Consider the following 15063-nt stretch of genomic DNA (forward strand, 5'->3'; position numbering starts at 1 on the left):
TCTCCATGCCCGTCGTACTTTTCAGAATTTTGCATCTTGAAGCTAGGTGGTAAGTGGACATGGGGAAACATTCACAAGTCAGCGTAAGAGACACTCTTTTGGCCGCTCAGGCCTTGTATACTCTTTAAGCTCTGCTCCAAGCATTTCATTATTCGAGTCATTTCCTCTTGCTCAGGATTCTTGACAACCTTTTCCTGCTCAACCGAGAAGTCACATTGTGGAAGCTGAGTAAATGAGTGTGGGGTCACATATGTTATTTCTAGTTGAAATTGTGGACCCTGAAGGGTAAACGTTGGAGTCTAAACATACGGACGTGGTATAGTTGGTAGTGTTGTGGTGCAAACTGGTGCTGCAGAGAACATTGCTGATGATGCCTTTGAATCCAATGCTCGGGGACGAACAACATAAGGCATTTCGGGACCGTTAAACGACATTGGAGGGTACCCGCATGGGATAAACGGGTTGGACATAGAGACGCTGGTAGCCCCACATGATCTCGGGATCGACTCAGGGAACCAAGGAAATGCAATCGGCGGTTCCCTACCACTAGATCAGGAGTCCCACATTTCCAACACGTGGAGACGTAGCATCCTATTCTCTTTAGCAGTTGCTGATTCTGGTTGTGGAATAGCCAGTGTCGGGCTATCCTCATGATGGATAACTGATAGATGGCTTTCGTAGGCCATCCCTGCCTTTGAATCTTATGAATTAAGGATGGGAAGCCAGATTACCAACAAAAACCAACCACCTAAACAAAACCTGGGTAATTTGCACACACAACAACTTTGTTTGTTTTGAGACATTTAACATATAGGAAATCGCACGTTGGGATGCAATGCACCTAACAGTTAAATGTTTCACCATGTGTTTGAACGATTATGTGTTTTATCCCTGCTTTAATTAACCTTTTTCACTATGTACCTCTTTTCTTTTTTATTTCACGTTTTTCTTGGATTTTGTCACTCTAACTTTTCTCTATTTTATTTTTGTTGTTTTTTTCCGCTCTTTGTTTTTCCCTTTTGTTTTTGATCACTCTTTGTTTTTCTCTGTCATTTTATTTATTGATAATGATCGCATCCTATAGGGATTGCCTACGTATCCTGTAACCGCATGAATCAGATCATTACGTAGTTTACAATACAAAAAAGAAAGTAAATAAGCTAACTCTTTTCTAATTTATTCATGAATCTCATTATTTATTTGTTTCTTTTTAGAATCATACCACAAATTCTCCTAACAAGGATTTTTTTTTGTGTTGGGGGGGGGGGGGGTGGAATTTTTGAAAGAAAACTTCTTAAGAAAATATTTTTGGATTTCGATTTGTTTATAACTTTTTATGTTTTTTTTTTGAAAATTTTGAAATAAAGACTTCTAAAGAAGAAAGAAATATTTTTCCATTTTTGATTGAATTTTTTTTTTAATTTTTGGGAGAAAGTCTTCTAAAGAAGGAAAATGCCATATTTTTTATTTTGATTTGATTTGTTTTATTCGAACTAAAAACTTCTAAAAAGAAAAAAATATATTTTTGGGTTTAAAATCGTATTTTTTTATTTGGGATTTTATAAGAAAAGACTTCTAAAATTTGGGGGCCGAAACCGATGAGGTTTGCCGTATCTCACATCCGTTGAGAATCAGACCTGCGTAATTTAGTCAATTTTGACACAACAGGAAAAATATGACTTTTGATAATGTTGGCTCATTTTGGAATGTCTTTCCTTTTTTTCTCAAAAATTCGACAGAGTTTCGGATTTTTTTTTTTTCAAATACCTGAATTTTCTGAAACGGGTACAATTTTCTCTCTCGTGCCTCACACTTGGTTTTTTCTTGATTTTCTTTCCCTACTCTAGAGGCCGTCAAGATGCAAGCTGAAACAAACAAATGCACAAGTAGCACGTAAAATGCATCAGGATGGTCATCTAATTTGGGTACACATGTCCTAGATGGACTCAACCCCTGTGTTAAGTCCCCAAAGTCAAATGCACGTGATGCAAACAAACATTCCTACTAGGGATCCGGCACGAGGCTATGTTATTCTAGGTTTGAATCTTGGGGTGTGTTGTTCTAGACCTGGCTTATCCGAGCGAACAACTCGAGCCGAGAGGGGGGAGGCAATGTACCAAAAACCAAAAGGCCATCCGGCTTTGTAACTGATCCGATCATCGTTCTAAATTAGGGATATATATGACACTCCAATAGAAAAGAAGCCATGCCAGTGTCCGCTTCCTAGAAGATTTACAAGACTCTGAGAGAAGAAGGGTGGTGTAACAGTTTATATATACAGTTCAAAGAATATTAAAGCGGTAAATGAGCGGCAATTAGCACATTAGGTCCAAACATGTTATATCAGTCAATCACAAGAAATCCAAGTATAACAGTTATTCTAAGCTCGAATTCTGAACCCTAAACCAGAAGTTTTGGGTTCTTTTTCCCAGCAAAGTCGGCGGAGCTGTCACACCTCCTTTTTCCGATGATAAGGGAGTTTTCTAATTAAAGTGACATTATTCAAAATAAAATTATTAATTTTTGCTGAGTCGCCAATTGGAACAATTATTATGGTATCACAATTCATCGGTTTATTTTAAAATCCCAAATCGAGGAAATTGACTCTATTTATGGACCGCCAACACATAAAACCGGGTAAAAAATCTCCTAACCCAGAAAAAGGTATGAGGCACTTACGAGTTCCGTGATTTTAGCACGGCCGCTTAACAATTAATACTTGGCTTAATTATATGAATTAATACTTGTTTAAAACCTCTTATGCGTTACCGCTTCTGTACCGCTTTTAATTATATGTTTTAAATAATTATGGAGTTAATTTGAATCAAGTCACGATGTCGTGCACTTGTTGTTTTAGGCACATCGCAAATCGCACCACATGAAACGCACTCGTGATTTACAACATGCTTATTATCAATATTATTAGTAAGGACCAAGTCACGTGAGTGCGCCCTTGAATTTAGATTTATATATCATAGTTATTCCACGGGAAGCGTACCTATAACCATGATAATTAAATTATTAATATGCACCTAAAGCAACTAATATGTGTAATCTTATTAGAGTTATTTCCTTAAAGCTAGTTTGAGATTATTGTAAGGCCAAAAGTTTATGGAAATTATTTTGGGAGAGGTATAGATTTTTATTTCATTATTATCTCGGCTTTGGGATCAACTTGTATTCGAGCCCGAGCCAAAATCCTTGTTGTGACTTATCAGATTTAAAAGCCCAAAATCACATTAATCTCACATTAAAATCATTCTAATACACCACAGTTTGTTCAACTTAAGATTTCATTTTTTCAGATTTATATTGGATAACTGACTAACTTTAAACTTAATATCAATATCTTCTTTCGTGAAACAAGAAATCAAAATAATAGAAACATGTAACAGAACATCAACTAAGGAATAAAATGCTAACATAAACATTATTGAGAAAATGAATTTCCTTTAAAGCATTGACTTATTTTCTTTCCTAGTCTAACGTAGATTTATCAAATTATATTCACCTAACAACATGGATGAGAAGCTCACGTTTTAGTTACTAGGAAAATTGATTTCAACCAAACAAATAGAAATGTACGCGGTGAAATTAGAGGGCCCGATTTCCCGTCATCAAGCCATCTCGGGGAGATACATCGAGACCCCGAGGACATGGAGCCATCTCGGGAAGATATATAAAGACAAAGGGGGAAAGCCCCCAGAACATGCGGTTGAGTCTGACAGGGCCAGCCTATCCCTAGCCTATGCTGGGGTGTCGAGTCAAGCCATCACATCTTCATATTTCATGAATTAAATATACATGTACTCCGAGTATCCTCTCCTATATAAAGGAAACTCGCCCTACCTTGTAAGGAACTGATGTTGCTCCCACAAATTCTACAAAGTGCAATAATCTCTCTCTCTCTCTCTCTCTCTCTCTCTCTCTCTCTCTCTCTCTCTCTCTCTCTCTCTCTCTCTTCTCTTACTAATACTTATTGGCTCTCACTGGTACTGNTGACAGTAGACATTAAAGTCTTTTTCATTTGTCTTGAGTATTTCGGTGGAGCAGGAGGGGAAGGGGTTGTAAGTTACCGAATTTTCAAATATTTTTTGAGACACATTATTCTCTCCGATATCGTATAGAGCTATTGTTTTCTTGCTTCCTAGTAAGTGTGTTTAAAGTCATTAGCTGTTTATTTGATTTATATCCTATTTGGCTTTGTTTCACCGGTAATAGCTATTTACTGACTAATCTTCTGATTTTGCTTCTTGCATTTAGATTTTTCAAACTCCTGAAGGGTTGCTTTCTACTGAACAAGGTGTTTACATTGCTGAATCTGTTGCAACTAAGAACACAAAACAACCAAAAGGGCGTTTTAGGCTTTACGATAATAGTGATGGCCCTGTGAGCATACAATCTATCTTTCCCAAGTCCAGAATTAGCTATCTTCTGTATTTACTTCTCTTAAGGAAGAGATTTCTTTTGCATACAGGACCAAATGAATTCTAATCATACTGTAAGGCGTGAGCCCTCTAGCAAAGAGGTTACTGGAGTGGCGAAAAAAGATGGTGGAAAATCATCAAAGAAAGCTGGTACCTTTTTGATATTTTCTGTTTCTGTTGAACTTATTTTAATTATAGTAGATATTTTTGTTAATCAACTATTCCATTGTGATATTTTATTTCTTTTAGATAATAAAGATAAGGGAAAAAGTGCAAAGGAAGAGGCACGGGAGGTGCAGCTAAGGGAGGAAGCATGTATACGTGAAAAGGTCATGGTTGTAAAAGAGAATCTTTCTTCAATGTTGAAAGCTCTGGGAGAAATGGCCATAGCTAATCCTGTTTTCACTCACAGTCAGTTACCTTCCTTGGTTAGTGTGCTCTATGCTCTCCGCTATCCAACATAATATCGTCTGTACGTTAAGAAGGTATCATCTAATATATATTCTACTCAACCAAACCCCCATCCATAAAATAAAGGCCTATGTTCCTAAGGAAAAATGTAAGAAATATCAGTGGTGTGGAAATTTCAACTATTCTCTCCAGTTCGATCACTATGAGTCTGTGACTGTCCAAAGGGGAATATTTGGATATGATTTCTGCTGGTCTTATTATTATGGTAAATCATATAATGAGGAATGAGCATCTTAGAGTATCTTTTCATTGTTCCTTTTATGTCGTGCAAAAATGTTGCTACTAAATGGTAACAGTTTGATGCAACTTTCTGTCGGTTAGTTAAAGAAGAAAACGCTTGCACTGGTCGGTCAGCAAAGAGGACCACAAGTGGGTCTTTTGAGGAAATCTGTACTACAAGTGCAAGTAGAGCTAAGTTTGGTTTGTCTCTAAAGTTGAATTTTATCAGAGCTCTAAGGAGGGTGGGTTTTTCTAAGAAAAGCACCAACTCTTTCTTAACCTATTGAGGCATACTTTGAAGTTCAGACTTCAGACATAATAGATTTTGATGGCCCTCAGTAAAAACATCAATTGTCATATTTCCAGCTGGTGGTTGAACACCTACCTGATATTGCTTGATTTATTTAATATTAATGAACATATGGGCCAATTAGACAAGTGAAATATTATTCTTGCATTTAAAATATGCAAAACTGTACATAGTTAAGCTGCATAAAGCAATCATGCTTGCAAGACAACTTGCAAAAGAGAGGCTACAACCCAGTTAGTTCTATCCATGCTAAAGAGAGATGGAAGTAACTGCGGCATATTCGTGCAGTGCAAGGTGAGAGCTAAACTCTGCGATATGCTTATTAATATGCTAAACTTGAAATGGGCAATGATATAATCTCAAGAGCTACTATTTTGATGGAATACAGAAGTTACCACCACGAAGAAAAGAAGGATGTGGAACAAAATCCCTGCATGCATATGCTGGATAATTTGGAAGGAGAGAAACTGGAGTCAGGTGTTCCGAAATAGAGCAACAGCCCATCAGTAAAATCATGATTGACTGCATAATTTTTATAAAACGGAACTAATAGAGAACAGAAAAGCTATGAGAGTTCATCTGTGTTGTATAAGACTAGGAAGTTTTCCTTTTGTCCTCATGTAAATATCCACGCGCCCAGAACCTTGCAGACTATGTAGGTTAGTATATAAGGAAGTTCAGTGCAATCTTTTGCTGCAGAGCACTTTCTTGGTGCTGCTTATTAAGCTTTACTTTGTCCGATAAACATCTATATAGTTAAGCTGGAAAATAGATGTTGATTGTTGTACAAGGGGAAGCGAAATTAGGAACACTAATTTAGCTATGGGGTGTTGAGCCGGATAGTAAACATTTCTTTCATCTTTGTTGAGTTTATCCGACTTCAACTATCGGAGCAGCTCATTTGACCCTGTTCTACCCTGATTCTCTTTTGGTAGATTGGTATCTTTGTGTTTTCGTGAACTCAAGTTAGAGACTTTACCCTAACTAATAGTTATCTTCTGGATTTTATCTGTCTTATCAAAATGATATAATTCCACGTGCCTATAATGCCAATAGAAAAGAAATCTGGGCCGGTGTGTAACTTTTCTTGTGTATAGGAGTTGTACTTTTGAGGGTCATACCCTTGTATGTTGCTGTCTTTAACTCTTTTGTTTGATCTGATCTTTAGGTGAAGTTTACCAATCCTCTACTACGGTCACCAATAGTTGGTGATGTAGCGTATGGAACGCTGGTGAAGCTTTCGAAGTGTACTGCTGCTCCTCTTTGTAACTGGGCTCTTGAAATTGCAACAGCATTAAGGTTAATTATGTCAGAGGATGTTAATGTCTTATGGGGTCAAATTCCTTCTGCTGGTGAGGAGGTATCAAATGAAAGGCCTGGTCTCTTTGAGCGTGTGACAAATGGCTTATCCGTCTCTTGCAAAACTGGTTCTATCCCTGTGGATTCGTTTACTTTTGTTTTCCCTGTAAGTTTTTGATCTGATCATGTATAGCATACTCCGATAACTATACTTTTCTGGTGGTAGTTATTCTTTCCTTGACATTGACATTCTCTGATATATATTTTTTTAATTTTTCCTTTTTGTTGCATGCCTAGATAATGGAGAGAATATTGTTATCTCCCAAGAAGACCAGACTTCATGATGATGTTCTCAAGATAATATTCTTGCATTTGGATCCGATTTTACCCCTACCTAGAGTTCAAATGCTCTCAGTTAAGATAATTATAGCTTCTTGTTGTTTATCTTCTTGATAATCATTCCTGTATCTATTTTCATGTGTTATCTTGGTGTTTTTATAGGTTCTTTACCATGTCCTGGGTGTTGTTCCTGCTTATCAAGCATCTATTGGACCGGCACTAAATGAGTTATGCCTTGGGCTGCGATCAGCTGAAGTGGCATCTGTATGTGGTGTGGTTATGATTTCTTCTGTGAGTTTCCACATAAGACTCATGATCTCTTGTGTTTCATGCTCTTTGCAGGCTCTATCTGGTGTTTATGCTAAAGATATCCATGTAAGGATGGCTTGCTTAAATGCTGTGAAATGCATTCCTGCTGTGTCTCGTCGTTCTGTCCCTCAAAGTAGTGAAATTGCCACCCGCATCTGGCTTGCTTTACATGATCCTGAAAAGGTATTACACATTCTTGCAAAAGTTTCTTTTCTAGTGATAATTGCTCTAACTCTAGATTTTTAGTTCCTTAAATATTAATAAGATATGTTGTTCAGATCTGCACAATGACCCACCCGTAAAGCATTTTACTTTGGTCAAGTATAGTTCCAGCACATATGTTAAGTGTCTATTTTTATTATGGTTACACTAGTGTCTAATATATAGGGGAAGCAATGAACACTGCCATCAAGTACAATATGTTTTCAAATATCAGTAGTAATAAAAATTCAAGATTTCACGTTAGAAAAGAGTTTAGACTTTTAGTCTAGCTTAACATTCCACATCATTAATGAGCTTCAATATGTGCTTGCCAAGGGCAGGAGGCAACTGGATTTACTTCCTTTCTCTTCTGTTTTCCAGAAAGCTGTTTCGGTTCTCCTTGTGAGTTTCGGATTATTAATTTTATCATTTATTCTTGTGACATAAAACATCCCTCGTCCACCTTTCAAATTGTTAAACAGCTCCCGCATCATTTAATTGGGGGAATATGTGGCAGGTATGTTGTCCTTTCTAGTGTCCGGTTGAAGGACTTGAAAGTCCAATTTACAAAACATAAACTAGTAAAACAAAGAAATTAGAAGAGATATGAGTACTCTACGAAACGTTCTCCAACTTGTGTTGCAGTGCAAAACCAACATGGAGCTAAATATATTGGGTTCGGTTTTTCATGGTATTGGTCCTATGGTTTGGTTCCTCCTGTTACCTGTCAGTTTGAAGAAATTGAGCATTTACCTGACTAACAATATCTTCCTGCCCACATTATACAGTCCCACACTTCCTGTTAGTTGAAAGTGACAAAAAGCAATGATTTGAACTTAGGTAAATCTTAGGACCTTAATAACTTCGTATCTGAACAGTCTGGTCTTATGATATTTGCTGAATTAGTTAATCGACTATAAGTTTGAGTATCTTAAGTTAGGTTGTCTATGTAGCAGCAATCCAGACATTCGTTTCAAAATTTTGGTACTAATTGTTGTTCTGATTCAATGTTTTTATTCTCTGTCCAAAATGTTATCGTGACAGTATGAACTTTATGTGTTCTCTATTCAGTGTGTTGCCGAAGCTGCTGAAGACATCTGGGATCATTACGGATATGACTTAGGGACGGACTACTCAGGCATCTTCAAAGCTCTTTCCCATGTTAATTATAATGTGCGAGTGGCTGCTGCTGAGGCCTTGGCTGCTGCTTTAGATGAAAGTCCAGATACGATACAGGTTTATTTAGCTTCTATATTCTGTTTACTGCAAATGTATTGAAAGTTCTCACTGACAATTTTGGAATGATAAACAATGCTTTCAGGAATGTCTTTCAACGTTATTTTCTTTGTACATCCGTGATGTTGGTTCTGGTGAAGACACCATCGATTTTGGCTGGATAGGCAGACAAGGAATAGCATTGGCTTTACTTTCTGTGGCAGATGTTCTTAGAGCAAAGGACCTTCCTGTTGTTATGACATTCCTAATTTCAAGGGCACTGGTACTAATTTCTTTTTTCTGAATAAAAGGTGTTGTTAGTTATGTCTAAGTTTTAATATATCATACTAGATGATAAAACCTAAGATCTGCAAATTTGCTTTTCGTTAAAACCTAAGATCTGCATTTTTTCTTTTCTCTCTCTCTCTCTCTCTCTCTCTCTCTCTTTCTCTTTTCTTACTAAAGGCTTATTGGCTCTCACTGGTACTGAGGATACCTTGATATCCTTTGCCTCTATACGTGTTCTTCATTTTATAAGTGTTCTTCATCGAACAAACTCAATTTCGGTTATAAATAGCTGCGTTTGATTATATTTCTAGCTGTTAGATTACTCCCGAGTATCCCCAACTACCCGAGCTCGACCTCGAGGTCGACCTCGAGGTCCCAATTGAACAAGCTTACGCTCAGGCAGCAGACTCTTTGGTTCGCCCGTTATCTCGTTTATCTTCCGCCCCATCGTTAAAATTCATAATACTAGCACCATCTGCTCTAACAAACTAGCTTGGGAATAGATCACTTATTTTTAGAGTCTCATTTAATAAATTTAATTGTTATTACCATTTTCATGGTAAACAGTTTGGCGCCCACCGTGGGGATAAAAATAATAGTGATTATTTTCTTGCTAGTTTCATCACGCAAACACATGTCATTTTTCACACTTTTTCTTGTCCAAGATCCTTTGATTTCATGTAAAAATGTCTGGCTTGGTGAACAGATCTGAGAACGACCGCCTCGAAGATCACGGGGAAAATGGTGTAGCTATCACGGCCGCCGGAGCATCACTCCAGGATCCCGATAACGCACCCGGACCAATACTAGCGGACGCAAACTCACAGGACACACAGCAAGTCAATGAAACTTCTCACGCCAACAGAAGCGTGTGACACAGCAACCGACAGGAAGTTCAAAAAACCCCGGCCCGGGAAGAACAGGAAGTTAGTCTTCAGGTTATTTTTGAAATGTTGCAGGCACAACAACTAGCCATTGCTCAGTTGTAAAGCCATCCGAGGACTCCTAGCACACCAGCACCGGAGACAGCTCCCCCCGCTGAGCAAATACACGAAAGATCAAATGATATCGGGTCAATGGCTGACCCCACCATAGTGAAGATGCTGGAGGTCCTTACCAAAAGGATCGAATCGGGTGAAAAAATGATTGCGGCCAATGATAAAAAAGTCGAGACGTACAACTCTCGAGTGGACCATATCCCGGGAGCACCCCCGATCCTAATGGTCTGGATTCGAGGAAATTTGTACAGAGGATGTTCCCCGAGGAAGCGGCCCTGAAGCCCATTCCCAAAAAATTCAGGATGCCAGAACTCCCCAAATACAACGGCACCACCGATCCCAACGAGCACGTCACCCGCCTATACATGCGCTGTAAAAGGCAACGATATAAAAAATGACAAAATCGAGTCCGTATTGCTGAAAAAATTCAGAGAAACACTTTCGAAGGGGCCCATGATGTGGTATCACAACTTGGCTCCCGACTCCATAGATTCATTCGCCATGCTAGCAGATTCCTTCGTAAAGGCGCATGCGGGAGCCATCAAGGTAGCAACGAGGAAGTCCGACGTTTTCAAGATCAAACAAAGAGAGAATGAGATGCTACGGGAATTCGTGTCCCACTTCCAAATGGAACGAATGGAACTGCCACCCGTCTCCGACGACTGGGCGGTATAGGCCTTCACCCAAGGCCTGAACGAACGAAGCTCGGTGGCCTCAAAGCAGCTGAAGCAGAACCTGATCGAATACCCGACCGTGACTTTGTCGGACGTCCACAAATGGTACCAATCAAAGATCAGGGCCGAGGACGACCAACTGGGGGGCCCTTTGGGCTCAGTATACTCGAGCAGACTCCCGATAAAAGAAGCGAGACCAAGCAAAGAAAGGTACCAGCCATACCTCGAAGACAGGAGGAACGTCCCAAGACGCAACCTACCTCGCAACGATCGAAGGATGGATCGAGGACAGGACCCTCGAGGACTCACCAACAGAACAAGGTTCGATCGAAATGTGGCACCAGCTAATGCGCCCCACTTATCAGAATACAACTTCTGCGTCGATGTTTCAGACATCCTGTTCGCTATCAGCAAGATCAGGGACGCCAAGTGGCCCAAAACGATACAGACAGACTCTTTGCAGAGAAACTACAACTTAGTATGTGAGTTTCACAACACGCACGGTCACAAGACAGAGGACTGCCATCAGCTACGAGAGGAGGTGGCTCCACTACTCAACAAAGGTCATCTCCGGGAATTTCTCATCGATTGGGCCAAAAATAAATTCAGAGAGAGGGAGGAGATCAAGAAAAATGAGGCGAACGAACCACGACATTTCATCCACATGATCATGCGGGGCGCCGATGCCCCGCAAGAACCGGTAGTGAGAAAAACAAAGATATCCATCACCAGGGAATAATGGACTCGAGGATATATCCCAGAAGACGTCCGCACGTTCAGTGAGGAAGATACCGAGGCCCTATCCTAACCCCACAACGACGCCCTGGTAATCTTCTTTATTATAAATTCATTTTAGATAAAACGGGTACTCGTGGATCCGGGTAGTTCGGCCAATATCATCAGGGCGAAGGTAATAGAATGACTCGGGCTGCTTGAACGAATCGTACTCGCCACTCGGGTCCTCAACAGTTTCAACATGGCTAGCGAAACAACGAAGGGAGAAATCATCCTCGCGGTTACCGTTGCCGGAACAACCCAAGACGCCAAGTTCCATGTCATCGAGGGAGATATGAGGTACAATGCCTTATTCGGACGACCCTGGATACACTGCATGAGGGTAGTACCATCCACCCTCCATTAGGTGATAAAATTCCCGACAAAGGACGGGAACAAGACCGTATACGGGGAACAGCACACGGCAAGGGAAATGTTCGCTATACACGACGTAGTGCCAACACTCACACTTCCACCCCCCAAATGAAATCACGAGCAGGCCAGGTCTCGCCACCGATCAAACTTGACAAAGCAAAGGGAAGAATTCGCACCGCATCTCCGCCCCAGGAAGTTATAATAGGCCTTAGTCCCAAGACGTCGCCTGCGCACGTAACTCTGAGGTACAACCATTCCTTTTCTTATGTTATTTTTTCAAATCCGAGATTAACCCTTGCGCAGACACCCAAATCGGAAGCTGCCCCGATGTTAGTACTACTGCGGAACCCGAAGCCCCAATGGCGCACCCGTTGCACTGTTTTCCTTTGACCGAGTTTTTATCTTAGAAAGAAAGGGTTTTACCGGCAAGTTTTTAACGAGGCAACGTCTGCAAGCCACAAGGAGGGGAACTTCGCAAGATTTTCAGAACAAACCCAGTGGCCGTTAGAAAAGCGAGAAGGCATTACCCCCAAAAAAGCGGCCCGCTCGTGGGAATTTCGGAAAACACCAGACAAGGTTTCCTGTAAGAAAAATGATGCATTGGAACTCCGGTGTATTCAAGCCTCGTCGGCAAAAATGTGTACTATTGTATCAAACAAATCAAAAAATACTTTTTGGAGGAGGGAACTCCTTCCCAGAGTAAAGCAACAAATCATTCCCCTGAAACATCCCGAAAAACGCAGGAACAGGTGCCAACAGTTCAAAACGCCCCAAACGGCCTCCGGGTCGAGGCTATGAGACCGCAATGTCTTTCAGGCGAGATAAACCCGCAGGCGATCAGCCCTGACCCGATATAGGTCAGGCCAATACAACAAGGTATATTGCGCCAACGGATCAAAGGACGCTTTCCAACATTTCGTCCCCCGAACGGAGAAATCACAGCACATTCCCGGCAGGGATCTCTTCACCAAGTGCATCTCGGAATACTCGGAAACTTAATTCCTGCAATATGGCACTCGCACAGCTCCAGGACCGGGACTCCGGGCTCATAAAGCCCCGAAAACATAGCTCCGAGTTCACAAGAAGCGATCTTCACGCTTAAACAACTTGAGACATAGAGACTGACGACAATCGCCATACTACATCGCCGAAAAATTTGTAAGACCTCAATAGGCGTGACAAACTGTAAGACCTCAATAGGCATGACAAACTGTAAGACCTCAACAGGCATGAAAATCCCGAAGTTTAGGCTACATGTCGCATTTGTAAGAATCCCGAAAGGGCATACACTCGATGTAGATGCCTAAACTATCACTCGGGATCAAAAATGGCTACGGCCAAACGCACATGACTATGGTCAAAACGGTTGATACATCCAAAATAACACGACTCGGGGACGCCCGACCCTCGCTAAACAAAAACCGCAGGCCACTACTTCGAATATACTTCGGAAAGAACTGGTTAAAACAGGCTTCCCTCAACAGGCAAACAACGGGCTATGAACCTTCCGATGTGCTCAAAATATCACCGATTACGATATGAAATCGAGGTTTTTCTAGAACCGACGATGGGTCAGGAAAAAATCTTTCAAAGACCTTAACGAGCGGAAAAAAAAGCCTACAAAGTCCCACGGGCAAAAACAGCGTAAGAGACATTGTGGCCAGCTAAGCAAGCCTACAGGCCACATATCAGATGGTCTATACGACCAAAAAGCGTAAGAGCCATTGTCGCCAGCCAAATTGACAACTTGAGGATTAAAGTGAGCTCGAATCGTAACTCGATTCGGAGACCGGATCTAAAATAGTTAACTAAACAAGCCTACGAGCCACATGTTTCTACGACCAAAAAAGTGTAACAGCCCTTGTCGCCAACCAAAACTAATAGCTTAAGGGTCAATTAAAGCTCGAATCGGAATGCGACTCGGAGACTGGACACTAAATAAAGTTAAAACGACCAAACGCCCAAAGGCGAGAAATAAAAGCCACCGTCGCCAACCCGGACGAGCGCCAATCTCGAGGGAAAATTAAGCTTGAGTCGGATCCCGACTCGAAGACTAAACCCGGCAACGAGCAAAGCATACAAGCCTTAGGGAAAGTCCGGGATCGAATCGACCCAATTGAAATTCCAACAAACGGAAATACAAAGAATATAAGTTGCGGGGTTCCCCCTCTTATTGCTACGTGATGACGACAAGGCGCAGCCCCATCCTGCGTAAAATATTGAAAACCATACATACATAACAAGAGGCAAGGAGCGATCGTTCCGTTTTTTTCCGGCAGTCATAGCCCAGCAGTTTCCTCCTAATCGTCCCCGGCATCGAACAGAAGGAACTTGGCATCGTGCTCCTCTCCGTTGGCTTGCTCGATCTTCCTCGAAAGATCAAAACCCCTTGCGTGAATCTCCTCAAAGATTTCCCTCCGGGATCTGCACCGCGCGTACTTTCTGTCATTTCTGGCACGATCGAGGGTCTTCTACAACTCAACCTTAGCAGCATCGACGTTCCTCGAGTAAGCCGCCATTTTTTGCCCCGACCGGGTAACATTCATCACCACCTCGATTTATTCCCTCGAATGTTTGGATGACAGTTTCATGATCATCTTCGCCCAGGCAGAGTCATTCGCACGAGCAGTCTGAATTTGCGCCTCAAGGGCAGAAACCGCGGCCTGAGCTCTCTTTTTTGCCTCGGAATGAATATTCACGCTCGCCTGTAGCTCGATGAATTCACATTTGGCTTTGCTAGACTTCGCCCCAAAGTTGCTCCAACACACTCACCCTGTCCTCCAGCTAAAATGACAGCACGTCAAGACGGTAAAAAGGGGGTGCAATTCAGCACAGAATGTAGGATACCTGTTTCTCCAAAAGGGGCCTCCCGGACCCAACTCCGGTCAGCCTCACGGCGCGAAGAGACCGAAGGACAGGCAGGCTCGACAAAAACCTGACTCAAGGCCGGAAGCAGCTATACAAAACGAAAAGGTTCCGACACCTGCTCGCATCAGCAAATCACACTCAAAGGTCCTCTGGCCTAAGTAGACTGGTTTCGAACTCGCCAGGGTCCCACCGAAATGCGGAAACCAGTCCGCCGGATCAAACACAATACAAAGGAGGTAAAGAAATTCATGACTCCTCTCATTTTTTCTATTTTACACACACACACACACGCACGC

The 15063-nt window shown here is 41.4% G+C and overlaps 1 protein-coding gene across 1 annotated transcript; it reads left to right on the forward strand.

The window, feature by feature from the left end:
- The first annotated feature begins 714 nt into the window (after positions 1–714).
- LOC109240146 lies at positions 715–9094 on the forward strand. Its single transcript, XM_019406769.1, has 11 exons — positions 715–763; positions 4006–4067; positions 4264–4389; positions 4478–4577; positions 4677–4855; positions 6596–6892; positions 7024–7140; positions 7228–7329; positions 7408–7557; positions 8647–8811; positions 8897–9094. Exons 1-11 carry the CDS (start codon positions 715–717, stop codon positions 9092–9094), a joined length of 1545 nt encoding a protein of 514 aa, XP_019262314.1.
- Positions 9095–15063: the final 5969 nt, after the last annotated feature.

Source organism: Nicotiana attenuata, unplaced genomic scaffold, assembly GCF_001879085.1.
Source record: "Nicotiana attenuata strain UT unplaced genomic scaffold, NIATTr2, whole genome shotgun sequence".
NCBI lineage: Eukaryota > Viridiplantae > Streptophyta > Magnoliopsida > Solanales > Solanaceae > Nicotiana > Nicotiana attenuata.